A 15,671-nucleotide genomic window follows, 5' to 3' on the forward strand; every position below is an offset into this window, starting at 1 on the left:
TCTCCCATTAAATGATAAGCTCCTTAACAATGGGAACCATGTGCTGCATTTCTTTGTATCTTCTCATATCCCATAATCCCTAACATAGTCACTTAACTTCGTATGTAGTAGGTATTCAATACCATATGTTGAATGGATAAATCAGACGGAGCATGATAGGTCAGCATGCCCCCTTTCCATTGAAGGGGTATGTAGTATCTAGAATTGGGACCAGGGCCCAATGTTGAGTTCAAATTATAATTTCTATCTTCCTCAATTGGGATAGTTTATATTCCCGATGCTTTACCCATCAAGGTCTAACTCAGATGCCACGTTTTTCAAGCAGAACTTCCTGATTATCCTAGCCCCAATTAATACATATATAACATCTATATTCCATATCCAATCAGAGGTCAAGTTTTAATTTGGCCTCTTTACCCTGATAGCACCTATAATAACGCTTTATACATAGTCGGTATTTTAAGGAATTTGATGTGAGACAAGAGATAATTAGATAAAATGCAAACCAATATCACCCTTTTTTCTCAGTCCTTCTTCCCGGGATGCAAGGATTTGGAGCTAACCAGATATTAGCTCCAAATATAGCTCACGGTCTGAAGATGTTACCATGAGCTATAACCCCACTAATTGCCTCATTTATTGTAACTCATGGAATTTTAGGCGTCTCGAACTTTCAGCAACCTAAGTATGAGAGGTAATTTATATTTATTTTGATGAAGTGAAACATGTTTTTCCTACCACATGGCAGTAACCTCTATTCTAGGTAAGAGAGGTCAGCTAGGCCCTTCTATAACTATAGGCTACCTCTAAGGATTAAGGAAATCTCAGACTTGTAAAAGCGTAAAGCCCAACTATTTTTTTGACTGATGAACCTTACTTTTTGTGTTGCTCCCCTTTCTGAAAAGATTAGCGCTATTAGCTTGATATAAAAATTCTTCAAAGGAGAGCAGTTAGAGGGGATAACACGACTTCCATCTCGGAGGTAATGGAAACAAGGTATTAAGAAGTCAAGGTGACGCTGTACAGCTGGTCCTAGGGCAGAACACGTATTTCGCTGCCTCCATATTTGGATTCAAGCAAAATATTCAGCATTTCTAGGGTTGCATCTTCTTTGGAATTAAATAGGTATAGCTTTGAGAGCAATACCAAGCAGCTCAAAGCCCGTTTTCCTAAGTGCTGAGAAATTGGATCAGCTAGACACACCTCCCCACCAAGAGTTCAGAGTCAAGTGTTTAAGAATCACCTCAGGGGGCTTCCCTGGTGGCGCAGTGGTTGAGAGTCTGCCTGCTAATGCAGGGGACACGGGTTCGAGCCCTGGTCTGGGAGGATCCCACATGCCGCGAAGCGGCTGGGCCCGTGAGCCACGGCTGCTGAGCCTGCGCATCTGGAGCCTGTGCTCCGCAACGAGAGAGGCCGTAACAGTGAGAGGCCCGCGCACTGCGATGAAGAGTGGCCCCCGCTTGCCGCAACTAGAGAAAGCCCTCGCACAGAAACGAAGACCCAACACAGCAAAAATAAATAAAATAAATTAATAGACTCCTACCCCAACATCTTCTAAAAAAAAAAAAAAAAGAATCACCTCAGCCAGCTGGAGCAGAGTATTTATGGGGGCAGAGATGCAGTTGTTTTTCTTAACCTTCCACTGGGAGCCCACACATCTGTAAGTTATGATCCCGCCAATGGGACTCCCAGGGATTCTGGGAACATTAGAGAACTGGCAAAGCTTCTGGATGACTTTTCCGGGTTCCCCAACACCTATGATAGGATCTTGGCATGTGACGTTCTCCCCTGCATTGGAAAAATGGACATAAAAAGGACAATTGAAGAGAGGAGAAAAGATAGTGGAAATAGGGTCAGGCTTAGGTAGAGCTTTGATCTTTGAACTCATCTTCTTTTTTCCTTTCAGTGACCTTTTCGGAGTTGCCCACTTTCTTTATTTTGCCCCTGATTTTCTAAAGCCCCTTAGGGCTTTCCATGCAAATCCGATTCTAATCTGCACTGGCTTTTTCTAACAGAATTTATTTCCTCAGTGCCTCATTCCCACCTCTGACCTCCAGGAATCTTCCCTCTGATGCCTGTAAAACCTAAGCCATGGAAAATAATGAGAGCTTGACGTGTACTCATCCAGATGAAAGACAGGCAGGTTAACAAGGGTCTTAGGGACATAATGACTTAATCCAAGGGGTTCTCAGCTCTGGTGTATTAGAATCTTCAGAGGAGCTTGGAAAATACCAATGTCCAGGCTCACTCCAGCCCAAGAAGATCAAAACCCCTTGGGCTGGAATTCAGGCATCAGCAGTTTTTTAAGCTTCCCCGGTGATTCTAGGGTGCAGGCAAGTTTGAGAAGCACCACCTTAATCCAAGGATATAATTAGTAGCAGAAATCCCAGGCACCCATGACCTGAATATTCTGGGCAACATTCCTAAGCATTTATTCCTTCTGGTTTCCCGTAAGGATGACTTTTCTTTACCTCGACTCAAGACAGACTTGAATGGGAAAATGTCATTTATTGCAGAATCTCTAGTCTCCAAGGGACCCTGACTCTCTGATGAGCAGACCCCCGCTCTCATCATCTTTTAAACTTAGCATGAATTGAGTTCTTAGCCATTGTGTAAAATCTTAGAATACCTAAGTAATGTCTATTAGGAAAAAGAAGAGGAATCAGACTTGGTATGAAGAAAGAAGAGCAGAACAAAGGTAAGTGAATAAAACATGATGATGTCTAGGCTAAGATGGAGGGACAGTGGAGAAATGACCTTGGCTGCCCCCTGGAAGAGGTGTGCTTGGTGGGGTCCAGAGGACGGTGGCTCAGAGAGACAGGGAGCTCTAAGTGGCTTCCTACTTTGTTGTCTAGGGCTCAGATACCAACAGATGTTGAGAAGGACCTCAAATCCCTCAGTAAACTCAAACAAGCTTGGTAATGGAGCCATGGATCCTACAGACATCACGGGTTCTATTAGAGAGAAGATTTCTGCGGGGAGGGGATTGCTGATGATGCAAGGCCAGGAGTATCCTTTATCCACTTGCCCCTCAGTTGCTACTGAGGAGAGCTCTTCGGTATTGGTTATTACAGAGATGGCTCCACAAATCACGACCTTTTACCTTGACAATAGTATTTAGGGGGATATTGGCTCAGTGATGACAAAGCATGGGAAAGACAGTTTCTGATTCTTTTTACGTAGCCCTTTTTACACAGTCTCTGATTCTTTTTACGTACGGAAATATGGCTTCATCTGCAAGGCTTTCTTGATCAATTTCTCCCCACCTAATCACTAGCAGAGTTAAACCAGGCAGCCCCTTCTAACCTCCCACAACTGCCTCTAGTTTAGAATCTACCACATTATATGTGATAACATTTTTAAATCGCATTTATCTCTCCCCTAGGCTTGAGGCCAAGAAACACAGCTTATTTCTTTTCAAAGCCCCATGCTTAGCTCAAGGCTTGCTCCATGAACGTGATTAACATGTATTTATTGATGGATGAATGAGGGAGTGAATGAATACATGAATCCCTGCTCATGACTATAACATTTTAAAATAATTTAAGGTGTTCTCACCAGGAACCAGATTAAGCTTCATAGATGGGCTCCGCACTGAATTATTAGCGGTATTGGTAATGTGACAAAACACATCCATATTTTCTGGACAGGAAATTGAGTTTGCCACGAAATGGTGTTTGTAGCACACTTGCTTTCCGTTAACTTCTTTTGCTAAGGTACAATGAAAGAATGAAGTCACAGCATTAGTATTCAAAGCACAAATTTTGTTAAAATCATCCAATGTGGATAAACTTGTCCAAACTTTTCCCAAGAATGTGCCACATTCACTTTAATGTGGTTTTCAAAATGCCTCTAGCCTAGAAGTAGCAGTGAATGCACGTGTGTTGAACACAGAATGTGAAAACGCTTAAATAGGTCGGTACCCAGATTGATTTCATATCCCCTCTACCATGAAGCCTTCTCTAAATTGTCCGGTCTTTATGGGATCCCCATTTTTCTGAACTTCCATTGTTCTTTCTATCTGTAGTGCTCATTTTGTATAGTTAATGCTCTACGTATTTTCTTTTACGACATATGCCCTTCTAGATATCGACATATATGCCCCACTTCTTTTGTCTCCTTTTCATTGCCTACTGTTATGTTTTGTATTAAGCATAGGTCCCAAAGAACAGCTCTTGAAAGTATGAATGAGCTTATAAATCCCTCGTGAAGGTGTCCATGCATTACCATTTGTGGTTGTGAGTTCATATTTGGTTGACCTTAATCTACAGGAATCCTGAGGGATCTGGATGGAGGGTACATTCTACCAGAGAGGATTTAAACTTTTTTGGCCAGGTACCACTGAGTGCTACCAACGGACTACTTTAAGTTAATTACTCCTCAGCTTGGAGTTATTGGACCACATAGGTTGTACAAATTCAAGCCCCAAATCTGAATGAAGGCAGGACAGTTATACTTCTCAGGGGAAATTGTTGCCCACCCAGCGCTGAGGCTCTTACCTCTGGAAGATGAAGTTTGTTTTTCTAGCTTCTTCTTTTACTGAGCATATCATTGTCTGAGGGTCCTGACATTTTGTTGATGGGGTAGTTTGCCTTAGTTCCTGCATTGGGAGCAAGGCCTTTTCTTTCATACACTTCAGAGCCTTCAAATTCAAATTCAAGATTCTGGGGTTTCTGGGCTTCCCTGGTGGCACAGTGGTTGAGAATCTGCCTGCCAATGCAGGGGACACGGGTTCGAACCCTGGTCTGGGAAGATCCCACATGCCGCAGAGCAGCTAGGCCCGTGAGCCACAACTACTGAGCCTGCGCGTCTGGAGCCTGTGCTCCACAAGAGAGGCCGCGATAGTGAGAGGCCCGCGCAACGCGATGAAGAGTGGCCCCCGCTCGCCGCAACTAGAGAAAGCCCTCGCACAGAAACAAAGACCCAACACAGTCAAAAATAATAAATAAATAAACTAAAAAAAAAAAAAGATTCTTAGGTTTCTGATATTGGCAGATGCCCTCAGGGAAACTCCAGCATTAGCTAAAGCATTACCTCTATTTTTGTTTTCTTCTATGTTTTTGACCCTTGGTTATTTCTCTTACTCTCTTGCCTGATCAACTGTGCATTTAAAAGGGTTTTTGCCATACTTTTTTTTTTGCTGTACGCGGGCCTCACTGTTGTGGCCTCTCCCGTTGCGGAGCACAGGCTCCAGATGCACAGGCTCAGCGGCCATGGCTCACCGGCCCAGCCGCTCTGCGGCATGTGGGATCTTCCTGGACCGGGGCACGAACCCATGTCCCCTGCATCGGCAGGCGGACTCCCAACCACTGCACCACCAGGGAAGCCCCTGCCATACTTTTATTGCGTGCTGATTCATAGCATAGAGGGAGCGGTGATCAGAATATCGAGTCTACTATACTGAGCACGTAGAAGGCTTGTGACGGTAACTTAACACTACCTTCAACAGCTGTCACTAAAAACAGTGGGCTCCACCCTCACAGACTCTCAAGATGTTGTCACAAACCAATGAGCCACTGGTCACATAGCAAAATAGAAGGCAATAAAGCCTCATGGGCTTCCCTCTGTTACATTATGTCCCTGAAGCAATCCCTCTCTGTCTCTTTACCCCTATTTTAAGAGTAAAGTTTTAGACTCGACATATATGGAATCATGTGTCCTTACAATTCAACAGTGGGCATCTTACCAGCCGGAAAGGACGAGGAACCAGCTTGGAAAATGACCTTGTAGTCTCTGTCCTCCTCAATGCAGCACTTGATGTGACGGGAGCTTGTGCATGGAATGGCAGCTTCCAAAGGATCAACCATGATATTGGGCTGTAGGGGCAGCGGGTGGACGGTGACATCTTTGGCCATGACGCTGTATGAATTCTTGTATCGAAATATGCAGTGATAGGTTCCTGAGTGGAAGGAAGCCAAGATGAGATGGAACGAAGTCATCGCTCCAAATAGACATTTGCTGAGAAAGTTGAGAAGAGGCTTGGTTTTCCTTGTCAAGCTGGGGCACAGGCACAGCACCCGCTCCTGGGCCCTGGACTAGAAAATGCTCCACAGGTTCCCCTCCTGGGTTCGCTATGCATTTGAAGGACTAGCTCATCGCCACCTAAATATTCACTTACTTCCGAATAAAATCAAGTGGCGTATCCAGAGTCATATAGCCTGTTGGGGGTGGAACTGAGTTTCAAATCTGGTTCACAAAACCTACTCCAAGGCTCTTTAGTCAGGGTTGCAGCGGGGGCGGAATGCGAATTTTGGGGTGTGCTGGGCTGGGGAGTTCTTTGAAGAAAGTTGCCAGTGAGAGGGAAATAGAGCACTGCGGTCCTGTGAGGCCCCCTTTCCCCATCTTTAAGGGAGTAGGTGCCTCTGGTCTGGGACCTCAGGGCACCACTAAGGAATGTGGGGAGGGAGTGGGGAGGGAGGGAGAGAGGTTGAATGTGAGTTCTTGGGAGAGCTTGGTCTGTGGACTCTGAGATTAGATGTCTGACTCTTATCTAGAAAAGTCTAGAGAGGAGAGCGGGCCGACTTTGCAGGAGTGAAAAGAGAAGGCTGCAGCAGGAGTTGCCTGCACGCCCAGTGCTCGGTGAAGCAGAGAGGACTGTGGACAGGGCTTGGGTTGAGCTTCATGAAAGGAACTTTTCCTACGGGACTTCACACCAGAGCCCATCAGAGGATGAACCACCATTGGATCAGCTGTTGTCGGGACAGTGGAAGATGATAACAGCATCTACAGTTAAGCAGGACCTTTCAATGTTCCTGACATTCCTTCTCTCTGCCCCGACTCTGGAGGAGCCAGAGTAGCTGCTAGCCAGAGGGAAAACACGTAGAACGAGAACAGAGAGGAGATGCTTTTTGATTCCCATTGGGAGGGAGGGGACATTTACATTGAATATAAAATAAACGTGTAGTCGATTTACATGAGAATAGATGATTTTTAGCACCTCAGTCTGGGACTGTTTAATAGTTCAGTGTGACCAGAACAGCCACAGCTCTTCCTAAGTTATTGCCTGATAGTAGGAAAGGGCAGTTGGGCAGAGCAACTCTCCTGTGTGAGTTCAGCACAGGAGAAAAAGACTCCCATTTCCCGATTGTATCTACCAAGTCCAGCCAGATAATAAGTAGTTATTTCTACAATATTGCCTAGGCCTTATATGAAAAAGTAAAGAACTCACAGGGTCTGGACTGATTAAGCTTATAATGAATGAAAAGCTTTAGAATAGAGGAGTTAAGAGTTGGCCTCTGTAGCAACACAGTCTGTTTCCCTTTGACTTTGCTGTCTGCTAGATGTATAACCTCAAGTAGTTTCCTTAACCTCACTGGGCCTCAGTTTCCTCACCTGTGAAATGGAGATAATGATAGCACTCTCGATTCCTGGAGTGCAGCAAACAAAGAAGCAGTGAAGCAAAGCCCTTGTCCTATTCCTGTGTTTTCCTGGGACAGCGAAAAGAATGACAAGGACTCCTGGAGTCAGCTTTGCACCGAGGATTCTCAGGGCCAGTGGGTCACTGCCCACAACTCTAGAGTTCCTTTCCGAGATGTAACCAATGCCCGGAATCAGGGCTTAGGACAGCTTCTTAACAGCCCTTGGGCTCAGAGCCAGGATAGGACCACTCAGTTAAATCTGCAGCCTGATTTGCTCTTTACCCAGGACTCTGAAGGTAATCAAGTTATCAGGCACCAAGTCTGAATGTCTTTGTGAGGGTTTGGTTCTAGAAGTATCTTGAAATGACACATAACAAAGTATCTTCAGGAGGTGAGTATATTGGAGTGGGGGAATGTAAGACCTCTGTTTTAGAAGGGCATTCAGGGAATGATCTTGGGTGGGAGGGAGGCATGGGATGATGCTGTTACAATTGAGCATTTCCTCTGTGTAAATAAAGCAGGTGGTGCCGCTTGTTGAGACAGTGTGATTGGCATCGTGCCCCTCCCTGAGGAGCAGGTGGCTGCTATATTCCCTGCATGAGTCTATGGTGAACACGGAGGAGGCAGGGCAGGTGCTCATCTCCCCACTGAAGAGCCTGCTACTCAGCCTGCACAGAGCCACCTCTCTGCCCTTTCAGATGCCTGACGGGGATACTGCTTCTTATGGATGTGTGGTCTTTTCATCTCTGGCTGTAATCTTACCCATGCGACCTAAGCTGTGACCATTACTCTTGACACTTTTTTGAGTGATAAGGCAAATCTCCCAGACCCAGGTGTACAGGGGCAGGGAGGATGGAGAGAGAGGTAGAATGATTAGGTAGTTTTGTTATTTTATTTTTGTGGTAACTTTACGGCATTTTAAAGTTATATACTATATGTTTAAACATCTCCCTAAAAAAGGCTGACCTATATAACAATCTAAATGGGACTATATCATTCTGCTACTACAAGGTGGGAAAGAATTCCCTTTGTAAAACTATGAATCCAAATAAATGACTGTTTACAAAAAAATAAATAAATAATAGCACTCTCCTCTAGGTTTATTGTTTGAAATTAATTCATACACTTAAATACGTAAAACAATACCTATCACATAGCAACAGCTCAAGAAATGTCAGCTATTATTGAAGCAATTCTATCAAATGCCCTTTTCTTTCAAAAATTTGCATTTCCTCCCAACCTAAACAATGTCTAGGGATAAGTAGAAAACAAAAACGTGTTTTTTCCCTCTTTGGAACTAGGCATATAAAATCTTTAGGCAGAATTTTTATAGCTCAGTTGGGTGAAACACAAGAGTCTGGTAAAAATACTTTAAAAAAACAATCCTCCTAAGAGTTTGGAATTAACATATACAAATCACTAATACAGTAAGTCCCCTACATACGAACATTTAAGCTGTGAACTTTCAAAGATGCGAACTTGCCCCTGTATGCCAGCTGTTGTACTGTACTACTGTACTTTTCAAGGTACTGTACTGTAAGATTAAAAATGTTTTCTTTATTTTTGTGTTTTTTATGTATGAAAAGTATTATAAACCTATTACAGTACCGTACTATATAACTGATTGTGTTAGTTGGGTACCTACGCTTAACTTTGTTGGACTTATGAACAACTTGGACTTACGAACGCGCTCTCGGAACGGAACTCGGTCATGTGTAGGGGACTTATTGTATATAAAATAGATGAACAGCAAGGACCTACTGTATAGCATGGGTACTATACTCAATATCTTGTAATAACGTATAATGGAAAAGAATCTAAAAAAGTGTATGTGTGTGTGTGTGTGTGTGTGTGTATAAAACTGAATCACTTTGCTGTACACCTGAAACTAACACATTGTAAATTAACCATGCTTCAATGAAAAAAAAATCCTCTTAACTTAATGGCAAAGCACAGACTCTAGAATCAAAGAGACTAGTTCTAATCCTGGCTCTACAGCTTAAATTGCGGAAACCTAGGCTCACTTTGCACATCTGTGAAATGGGAATAGTGACATCTTCCCCCAGAAGGCTGTTGCACTTAGTGTGAGCACATATGTCATATAGAGTGGCTGGCACAGGCACGGTCCAGGGCAGGCTCTCCAGGGATGGTAATGATTACAGTATGTTTCCAGGGGTCCAGGTATCAGGGTCCAGTGTATCTGGGCTTTCACTCACCGTTCCACTCCCTGGTCGAGGTCTTGACTGTCAGCACCGACTCTGCTCCATTAGGATACCGCCTCGTGGTATAAAACCTTTTGTATATTTTAATTCCAGCAGAAGTGTTCCAGTACACCTCATCATAGTTACTCATATCACTGATGCACTTTATAGAAAAGCTTTGTCCCTCAGAAACAGAAATTGGGTCCGGGGTTATTTTTACGTTGGCTAAAAGAATGCAAACAAAACAGACAAAAGAAAACCAATAACAAGTAAAATGTTTAGTCTTTCTGGTGACATCAACACCTGAGTGAAATTTCACATAGAGACAGAAAGCATGGGCTGTCCTGACTCTACTAGGGTCAATGTGGGATTGGTACCTTGCTGCTCCGGAGGTTTACTTGTTTCTAGGCTGTTCTCGGTGGTGCTCTGAACTGTACCCATTTCCATCACATGCCTTGGGAACTCGCGCACTTCCCCTTTGTGGCTGGAATTATCTCCTAATGATCAGCAGGGCAAAAGGTTGTAAACTACGGTGTCGACTTAACCCAAACTCCCCTCCAACCTTTTCCAGGCGCCTAAAGGGGGACTCAATGGCTCAGTTCTTATAACCACACCATTCCCTACTCTTTTAAAATACTTCAAAAAATACCATACTGTATTTTCATTTCTTTCTTCTGTATCTCTTCTCCATAAAAATGTGAGCCCCTTAAGAGTAGGACCCTCTCATCTGCGTCTTCACATCCCCAGCATTAGCACTGGGTCCAGTACCCAGCCAGTGCTTTCCAAGCAGACGAGTGGTTTTTGGAATTACATGTTACGTACAGGGATCACAGTGTTTACTGCCCAAATAATTATACCTGGGCTGGGAAGTATAGGCACCCTAATTTATGTCCCTATTTACTCCTATTTCTGAGAATTTTCTTGTAAGTTCATGAGGAACTAGTCACTGAAACTGTTAACAAGACCCTTATAAATAAAAGCTTCTATGAACATTCTACTGGTTTGCCTCTGGTTCTCTTTCTACTCCTCTTTGAGCATAGCTGTCATTTCAAAATGCCATTCCCTCTGTCTTCTCTACGTGGACAATGTCATACCTTGAGCCCACAGATGCTGGCCAGTTTTTCCAATCAGTGTGAAATCTTATTCTTAGCCATAAACAAAAGAAATCAGGGCTTTCCATAGTACCCTCCAGAAGCTGGGATTCAAATGCTCAGATGCAGCCCCAAAGTCACAGAGAAGGGATTCATATGCCCTTCATGTTGCCCTCCCTGGCTATAAGGATCTTGAGATGGTTTTCTAAGGCTGAGTTGTTTCTGCGGGTGGAAAGGAAAAGGCGCATGGAAGCCTCAATCTGGTTCTCTTCATTCCAGATGAGAATCCAACTACCAGACCGGTGGTTTTCAGCGAAGACTAAGCATATCCCTGAGATAGCCAAAAGCCCACAGAATCAACACAACTCTCTGAGTTAAAACTTGCAGAGTATAACTGTTCTCATTCTAGAAAACCGCAAATACCTCAAAAGACGCTGAACTTTTCTATAGTAATAATGTTTCAGATAAATCTAATCTTGATCTTTGTAAAAGTGCTAAGTCAGGATAGTAGAAAATGGAAACAAGAGTAACAAGTATGTTTATCTCAGTCCTTTCTCCAAATTGTTCAGAAAGGGGAACTGAGGATTTATCTAAATATAATAGTTTGTATTTGTATGATGGGTGGGTAGAAAAACACGCTTGTCTGCCCCACTTTAGCAGATAGGGATGAAGTTATAATGCTTTATGATATGAGCAGAAGAAATGATACTTTTAAGAGGCCTAGAATTACTTAAAATATTTTTTAAAACCCATTTGTAACAACTGTAAAAAAATCACAAAATACCAGACTCTTAAATCTTCCTGCAGCATTCTCTCTGGAAAAGACGAAATGGGAGAGAAAGAGGGGGTGGAGGATGGTGGGGAGTGAGCCAGGCTATTGGAATTCAAGGGAGGCAGAATGGGATTATGGGAGGAAAAAGTGGGAAACTGGCGGTGTTATCCTCATTCAGTGACTAATCTGAGGGTGAAACCCTACTTCCCATCCACTTTCTGTCTTTCTAGTACAACGCAGGCTGTTCCTTCCCTGCAACTGCTGTTTCTTACCCCTACCCTTCCTGCTTTTAAAGACTTCGTAAGAATGTAAATGGCAGAGATGGAAATCCCATTCTGTGGTTGACCCCAGTCACACTCTCACTACCATGGAAGGCTCTGCTTTACTGCTCATGGATATTCCCAGTTGATTGGCAGCCCTTAGTTTGAAGTGCAAGGCAAAAAATTCTAGTGAAAGAGTCCTTACCCACAGAGTTGAATGTCACTTTTATGTCTTTACTGCCTCTGGCTCCGTGGGCGCTGATGAACTCACACGTGTAGATCACTGTCGTTCCAGACAATCTGCTCGGACACTGAGTGCCATTGGCCGTGAGGGTGTATCTGCTGCAGCGAGGGTCTGCGTCTGTTTCAGGGCTTCCTGCAACCACATAAGAGGTTCTTTTACTGTCACAGCTGGCTGACTGTCTGATTCGGAAGCAAAGAAGCCAAATCAGCGAAAAGGAATTCTTATTTCAATTTCTTCTCTTTGAATGGAGAGGCGGGAGGGTGTAATGTTAGCCCTGCCACCTCCGCATCCAGGTGGCCCGGCTGCAGATTCCAACGTTACTACTTACCAGTAGGGTGTTACTGGGAAAGTCACTAAACCACTCTGTGCCTCAGTTTCTCCAGATGTAAAATGAGAATAAATAACAGCTGTGACCTGGGATTGTAGTGTAACTGTGTAAACATTTACAACAGTGCCTGGCTGGGGCCGACCCCTAACAAAGACCCTTCGTGATGGTAATTGGAGTGTGAAAAATAAAAAAGGAAGCCATGTGTTTGGATATAACTTCAACTGGAAGGAAGAAAATGTCAGATTATTTTGACTATTATTATTGTTGAAAGGAGGAAGAAACAGGACACGGACTCTGATATTCATCTCATTTGAGAACTGTTTTCATAACTTGTTCCTTCTTATTAGTATATATGTTTTAGTGGAAGCTTCAACGTCATGCTTTCTCAGGGTAACAGCAATGTACCCTTCAGAATAGCTGTTCTTCGCTATCTTCCTTTCCATTCCCGACGCTGTGCCCTCCAAGCCATCCTGCCTGTGGCTCTGTAACAGCCTCTTGGCCATTTTTTTTGGTTCGGTTCTTTCACTCTCTCTCCTCCAGCCCTGCCTTCTGCAATGTACTTCTGCCAGGCATTCTTCAAACACTGGCAATCTTCCAAAAATTAAAGAAAAAAAAAACCCTTCTGATGAACTCCATCCAGCCTTGGCTGGATGATCAATGATATATAAAATATTTTGATAAGTCACCAGCTTTTCTCCCCAGTCCCCAAAATGGTTGTTCAGAATACCAAACTGATTCCCCACCTTGAGTAAGTTACCTGCTAGTTCATAGGTACAAATGTCCCTTTCCTCTCCAAGGCTCACCCCTCTACTCATTTTTGGAAAACCTACTTTCTCTAATTCCTCCAGGACCTCACTCCATCCTTTATCGTTCCTCTTCTTTGACTGCAGAACAATGGAAGTTACTGAATGCAGCCTATAAGTTCGCGCTCTGTTTTCTGGAGTAGAGCTGGTAGGCAGTTAACCTAGCAGCGGCTCAAGGTTAAATAATATCCAGTGAAAATTGCCCACGACACTGAGGATACATAAAGGCATGGTTTGCAAAGCTTTCATCCTTACCAGAAAGCAGTTATTGCGGCAGGTGCAAAGTATGCAACTGTTTTAAATGTTGACGTTTATCTTCTTTTTTTCCCTCCTCTCAAAAGTCTTGCAAAGTGGGTACCATTGTCACTATTTAAAAGATGAAGGTCTGGGACTTCCCTGGCGATCTAGTGGTTAGGACTCAGTGCTCTCAGTGCCACTGCCCAGGTTCAATCCCTGGTCAGGGAACTAAGATCCCGCAAGCTGTGCGGCGCAGCCAAAAAAAAAAAGATTAAGTTCTCAGAGCCAAGATGACCCAACTTGCTCTGCAGCAGGAACAGGGCAGAGCTGGAATGACAGCTCTTCAGGACCAGATTCTGTCTTACTGGAAAGCATGGGTTGTAAGGCTAATTTTTCTACAGTAGAAGCCTGGGTTCAAGTTCTTTTTTTTCCTTTTTTAAGCCCAATTTTGTGTGCATTCCTACAAGTAGAGAAATCACTATTTAAAATCAGATTTGCCTACAGCAACATTAGGAACACAGAGGGAGGCACAGGGGGTAGGAGAGAGAGCAGTGGGTGAGGAGGGGACCCTTGGTGCTCTCGGGGAGATGGTGGGCAGCTCACGGAAAGCCTCAGTCTCCTCATGTGGAAGACGAGGGATGGGATGAAACCCGTGGTTCTCACAATAACATCTCCTGCGAAACTGAAGAAAATTAAATTGCCCGGAGCCCAAACGCGGAGACTGCGAACGAGTGGCTCTCAGGAGGAACCTTGACAGCTGGTCTTTTTCAAAAGACAACTGTGGACACCCTGAGGGGCAGCCAGGCTGGGAGAGGCCGCCTCTGACGGGGCTGTTTGCCACTTCTAGCTGCTTCTCTAGGTCTCGCCTCAGCCCCCGAGGCAGGCCTGTCTCTAGCGGCCCTTTATAATGTGACTTGAAGGCCACAAGGCCGATTTCTGCTCAATAAAGAAAAAAACAGTCTCACTTATCTCTTACTTATGTCCTACTGGGCTACAAACATAACATTTCAGATGGCACAGAAGCATAAATAATAACACACAATTAGGGCTTCCCTGGTGGCGCAGTGGTTGGGAGTCCGCCTGCCGATGCAGGGGACACGGGTTGGTGCCCCGGTCCGGGAAGATCCCACATGCCGCGGAGCGGCTGGGCCCGTGAGCCATGGCTGCTGAGCCTGCGCATCCGGAGCCTGTGCTCCGCGACGGGAGAGGCCACAACAGTGAGAGGCCCGCGTACCGCAAAAAAAAAAAAAAAATGTCAGTGGTAGGCAGGGCAAAGAAGAAGTTGAGTTCGAGCTATGGTGAGAATACAAACGCTGTTGCCTTTAAATTTCCCAAGTGGTCAGTACCTTCCCGTACAGGCAAAGCCAGCGCTAAGTACAGGCGAACCAGAAGCTGCACTAATGACTATTAGTACCTCTGTTATTACTACTAGTACTATTAACACTATTACTGCAGTTACCATGACCGTTTATATCATCAACCCATGCCCCATGATTTGAAATAGCCTCAGAAAGCCCTCCCTATTCGAAAAAGACCGCCTTCTTAAAGCTAGAAATTGTCACGCAGATTACTTCCTTTCTGTCTTATCCTCTGCCGGAAGTGCTTTGAAAATCCAGTGCAACCGTTTCTGAGAAGCTGTAATACATGCACTTCTAGATGCTTTGGGGTGAATTATCTAGCTAGACTGCTTTCTGCTGAGCTGGAAAAACGGGTGATAGAAGAACTGGTGGAATCTGGAGAAAGACTGCCGCAGAGAGGGGACGGCAAGGGAGACGGAAGGAGGGCAGGGTGTTGAAAGCAGGGGCTAAATTCATCAGAGAAACAACCCTGCCGGCCCCCGGCGGCCAGCCCTGTGGCAGGAAATCCACTGTTCCGCCAGTCGGTTCAGCCCACCCTGGGCGTTACGAATGTCTGCAGCAGCGGTGGCCACAGCGAGGTTCCTGAGCATCTGCACAGCAGACTTCCTGGTTCTCTTGCCAGATGGCGAGGCTTTTCACCTCTCACAGTTGAAAGCGTCTAAGTCAGTACTCCGGGAACTGTGCAAGGTCCTTCTCCCATCTGGCAGTTCCTCCAGGATGTCTACACCTCCTCTTCCTTAAAAATTAGGGAAGTGACTAAATGGACCATATGTCAACATGTTCAGCAGTTACCAGATGCTTTTGCCATTCTCTGGAGCACTTTAAGGTAGAAAACAAATGTGCTTTTCAAACTAGATGTGCTCAGAAAACGTTACATCCAGATTGATCCTTATTTTATTTATGATTTAATAATGTCTGATAGCAACGGCTTTATAAAATAAAAGCTCCACCACACTGATGTATTTCATGGGTAAAGCCACATTTTCCTTTAAGAATTTTTTACTAAAAAAGGTGAGCAA

General features: G+C 44.4%; 1 protein-coding gene across 6 annotated transcripts in view; it reads right to left on the reverse strand.

Moving 5' to 3' along the window:
• The window catches only part of ADGRF5 (adhesion G protein-coupled receptor F5), a 109,282-nt gene that overhangs the window by 9,818 nt on the left and 83,793 nt on the right, over positions 1-15,671 (reverse strand). For 4 of the 6 annotated variants that reach the window (XM_060308134.2, XM_030870526.3, XM_030870525.3 and 1 more), the window contains 6 exons: positions 11,888-12,058; positions 9,937-10,056; positions 9,575-9,784; positions 5,687-5,899; positions 3,559-3,711; positions 1,580-1,788 (listed from right to left, as the gene is read on the reverse strand). In XM_060308134.2, coding sequence (XP_060164117.1) covers positions 1,580-1,788; positions 3,559-3,711; positions 5,687-5,899; positions 9,575-9,784; positions 9,937-10,056; positions 11,888-12,058 — 1,076 coding nt within the window. The remainder of the gene's footprint in view (positions 1-1,579; positions 1,789-3,558; positions 3,712-5,686; positions 5,900-9,574; positions 9,785-9,936; positions 10,057-11,887; positions 12,059-15,671) is intronic. The other 2 variants (XM_060308136.2, XM_060308135.2) reach the window with 1 other exon arrangement.

The sequence above is a fragment of the Globicephala melas genome, chromosome 11 (assembly GCF_963455315.2).
Source record: "Globicephala melas chromosome 11, mGloMel1.2, whole genome shotgun sequence".
Lineage (NCBI taxonomy): Eukaryota > Metazoa > Chordata > Mammalia > Artiodactyla > Delphinidae > Globicephala > Globicephala melas.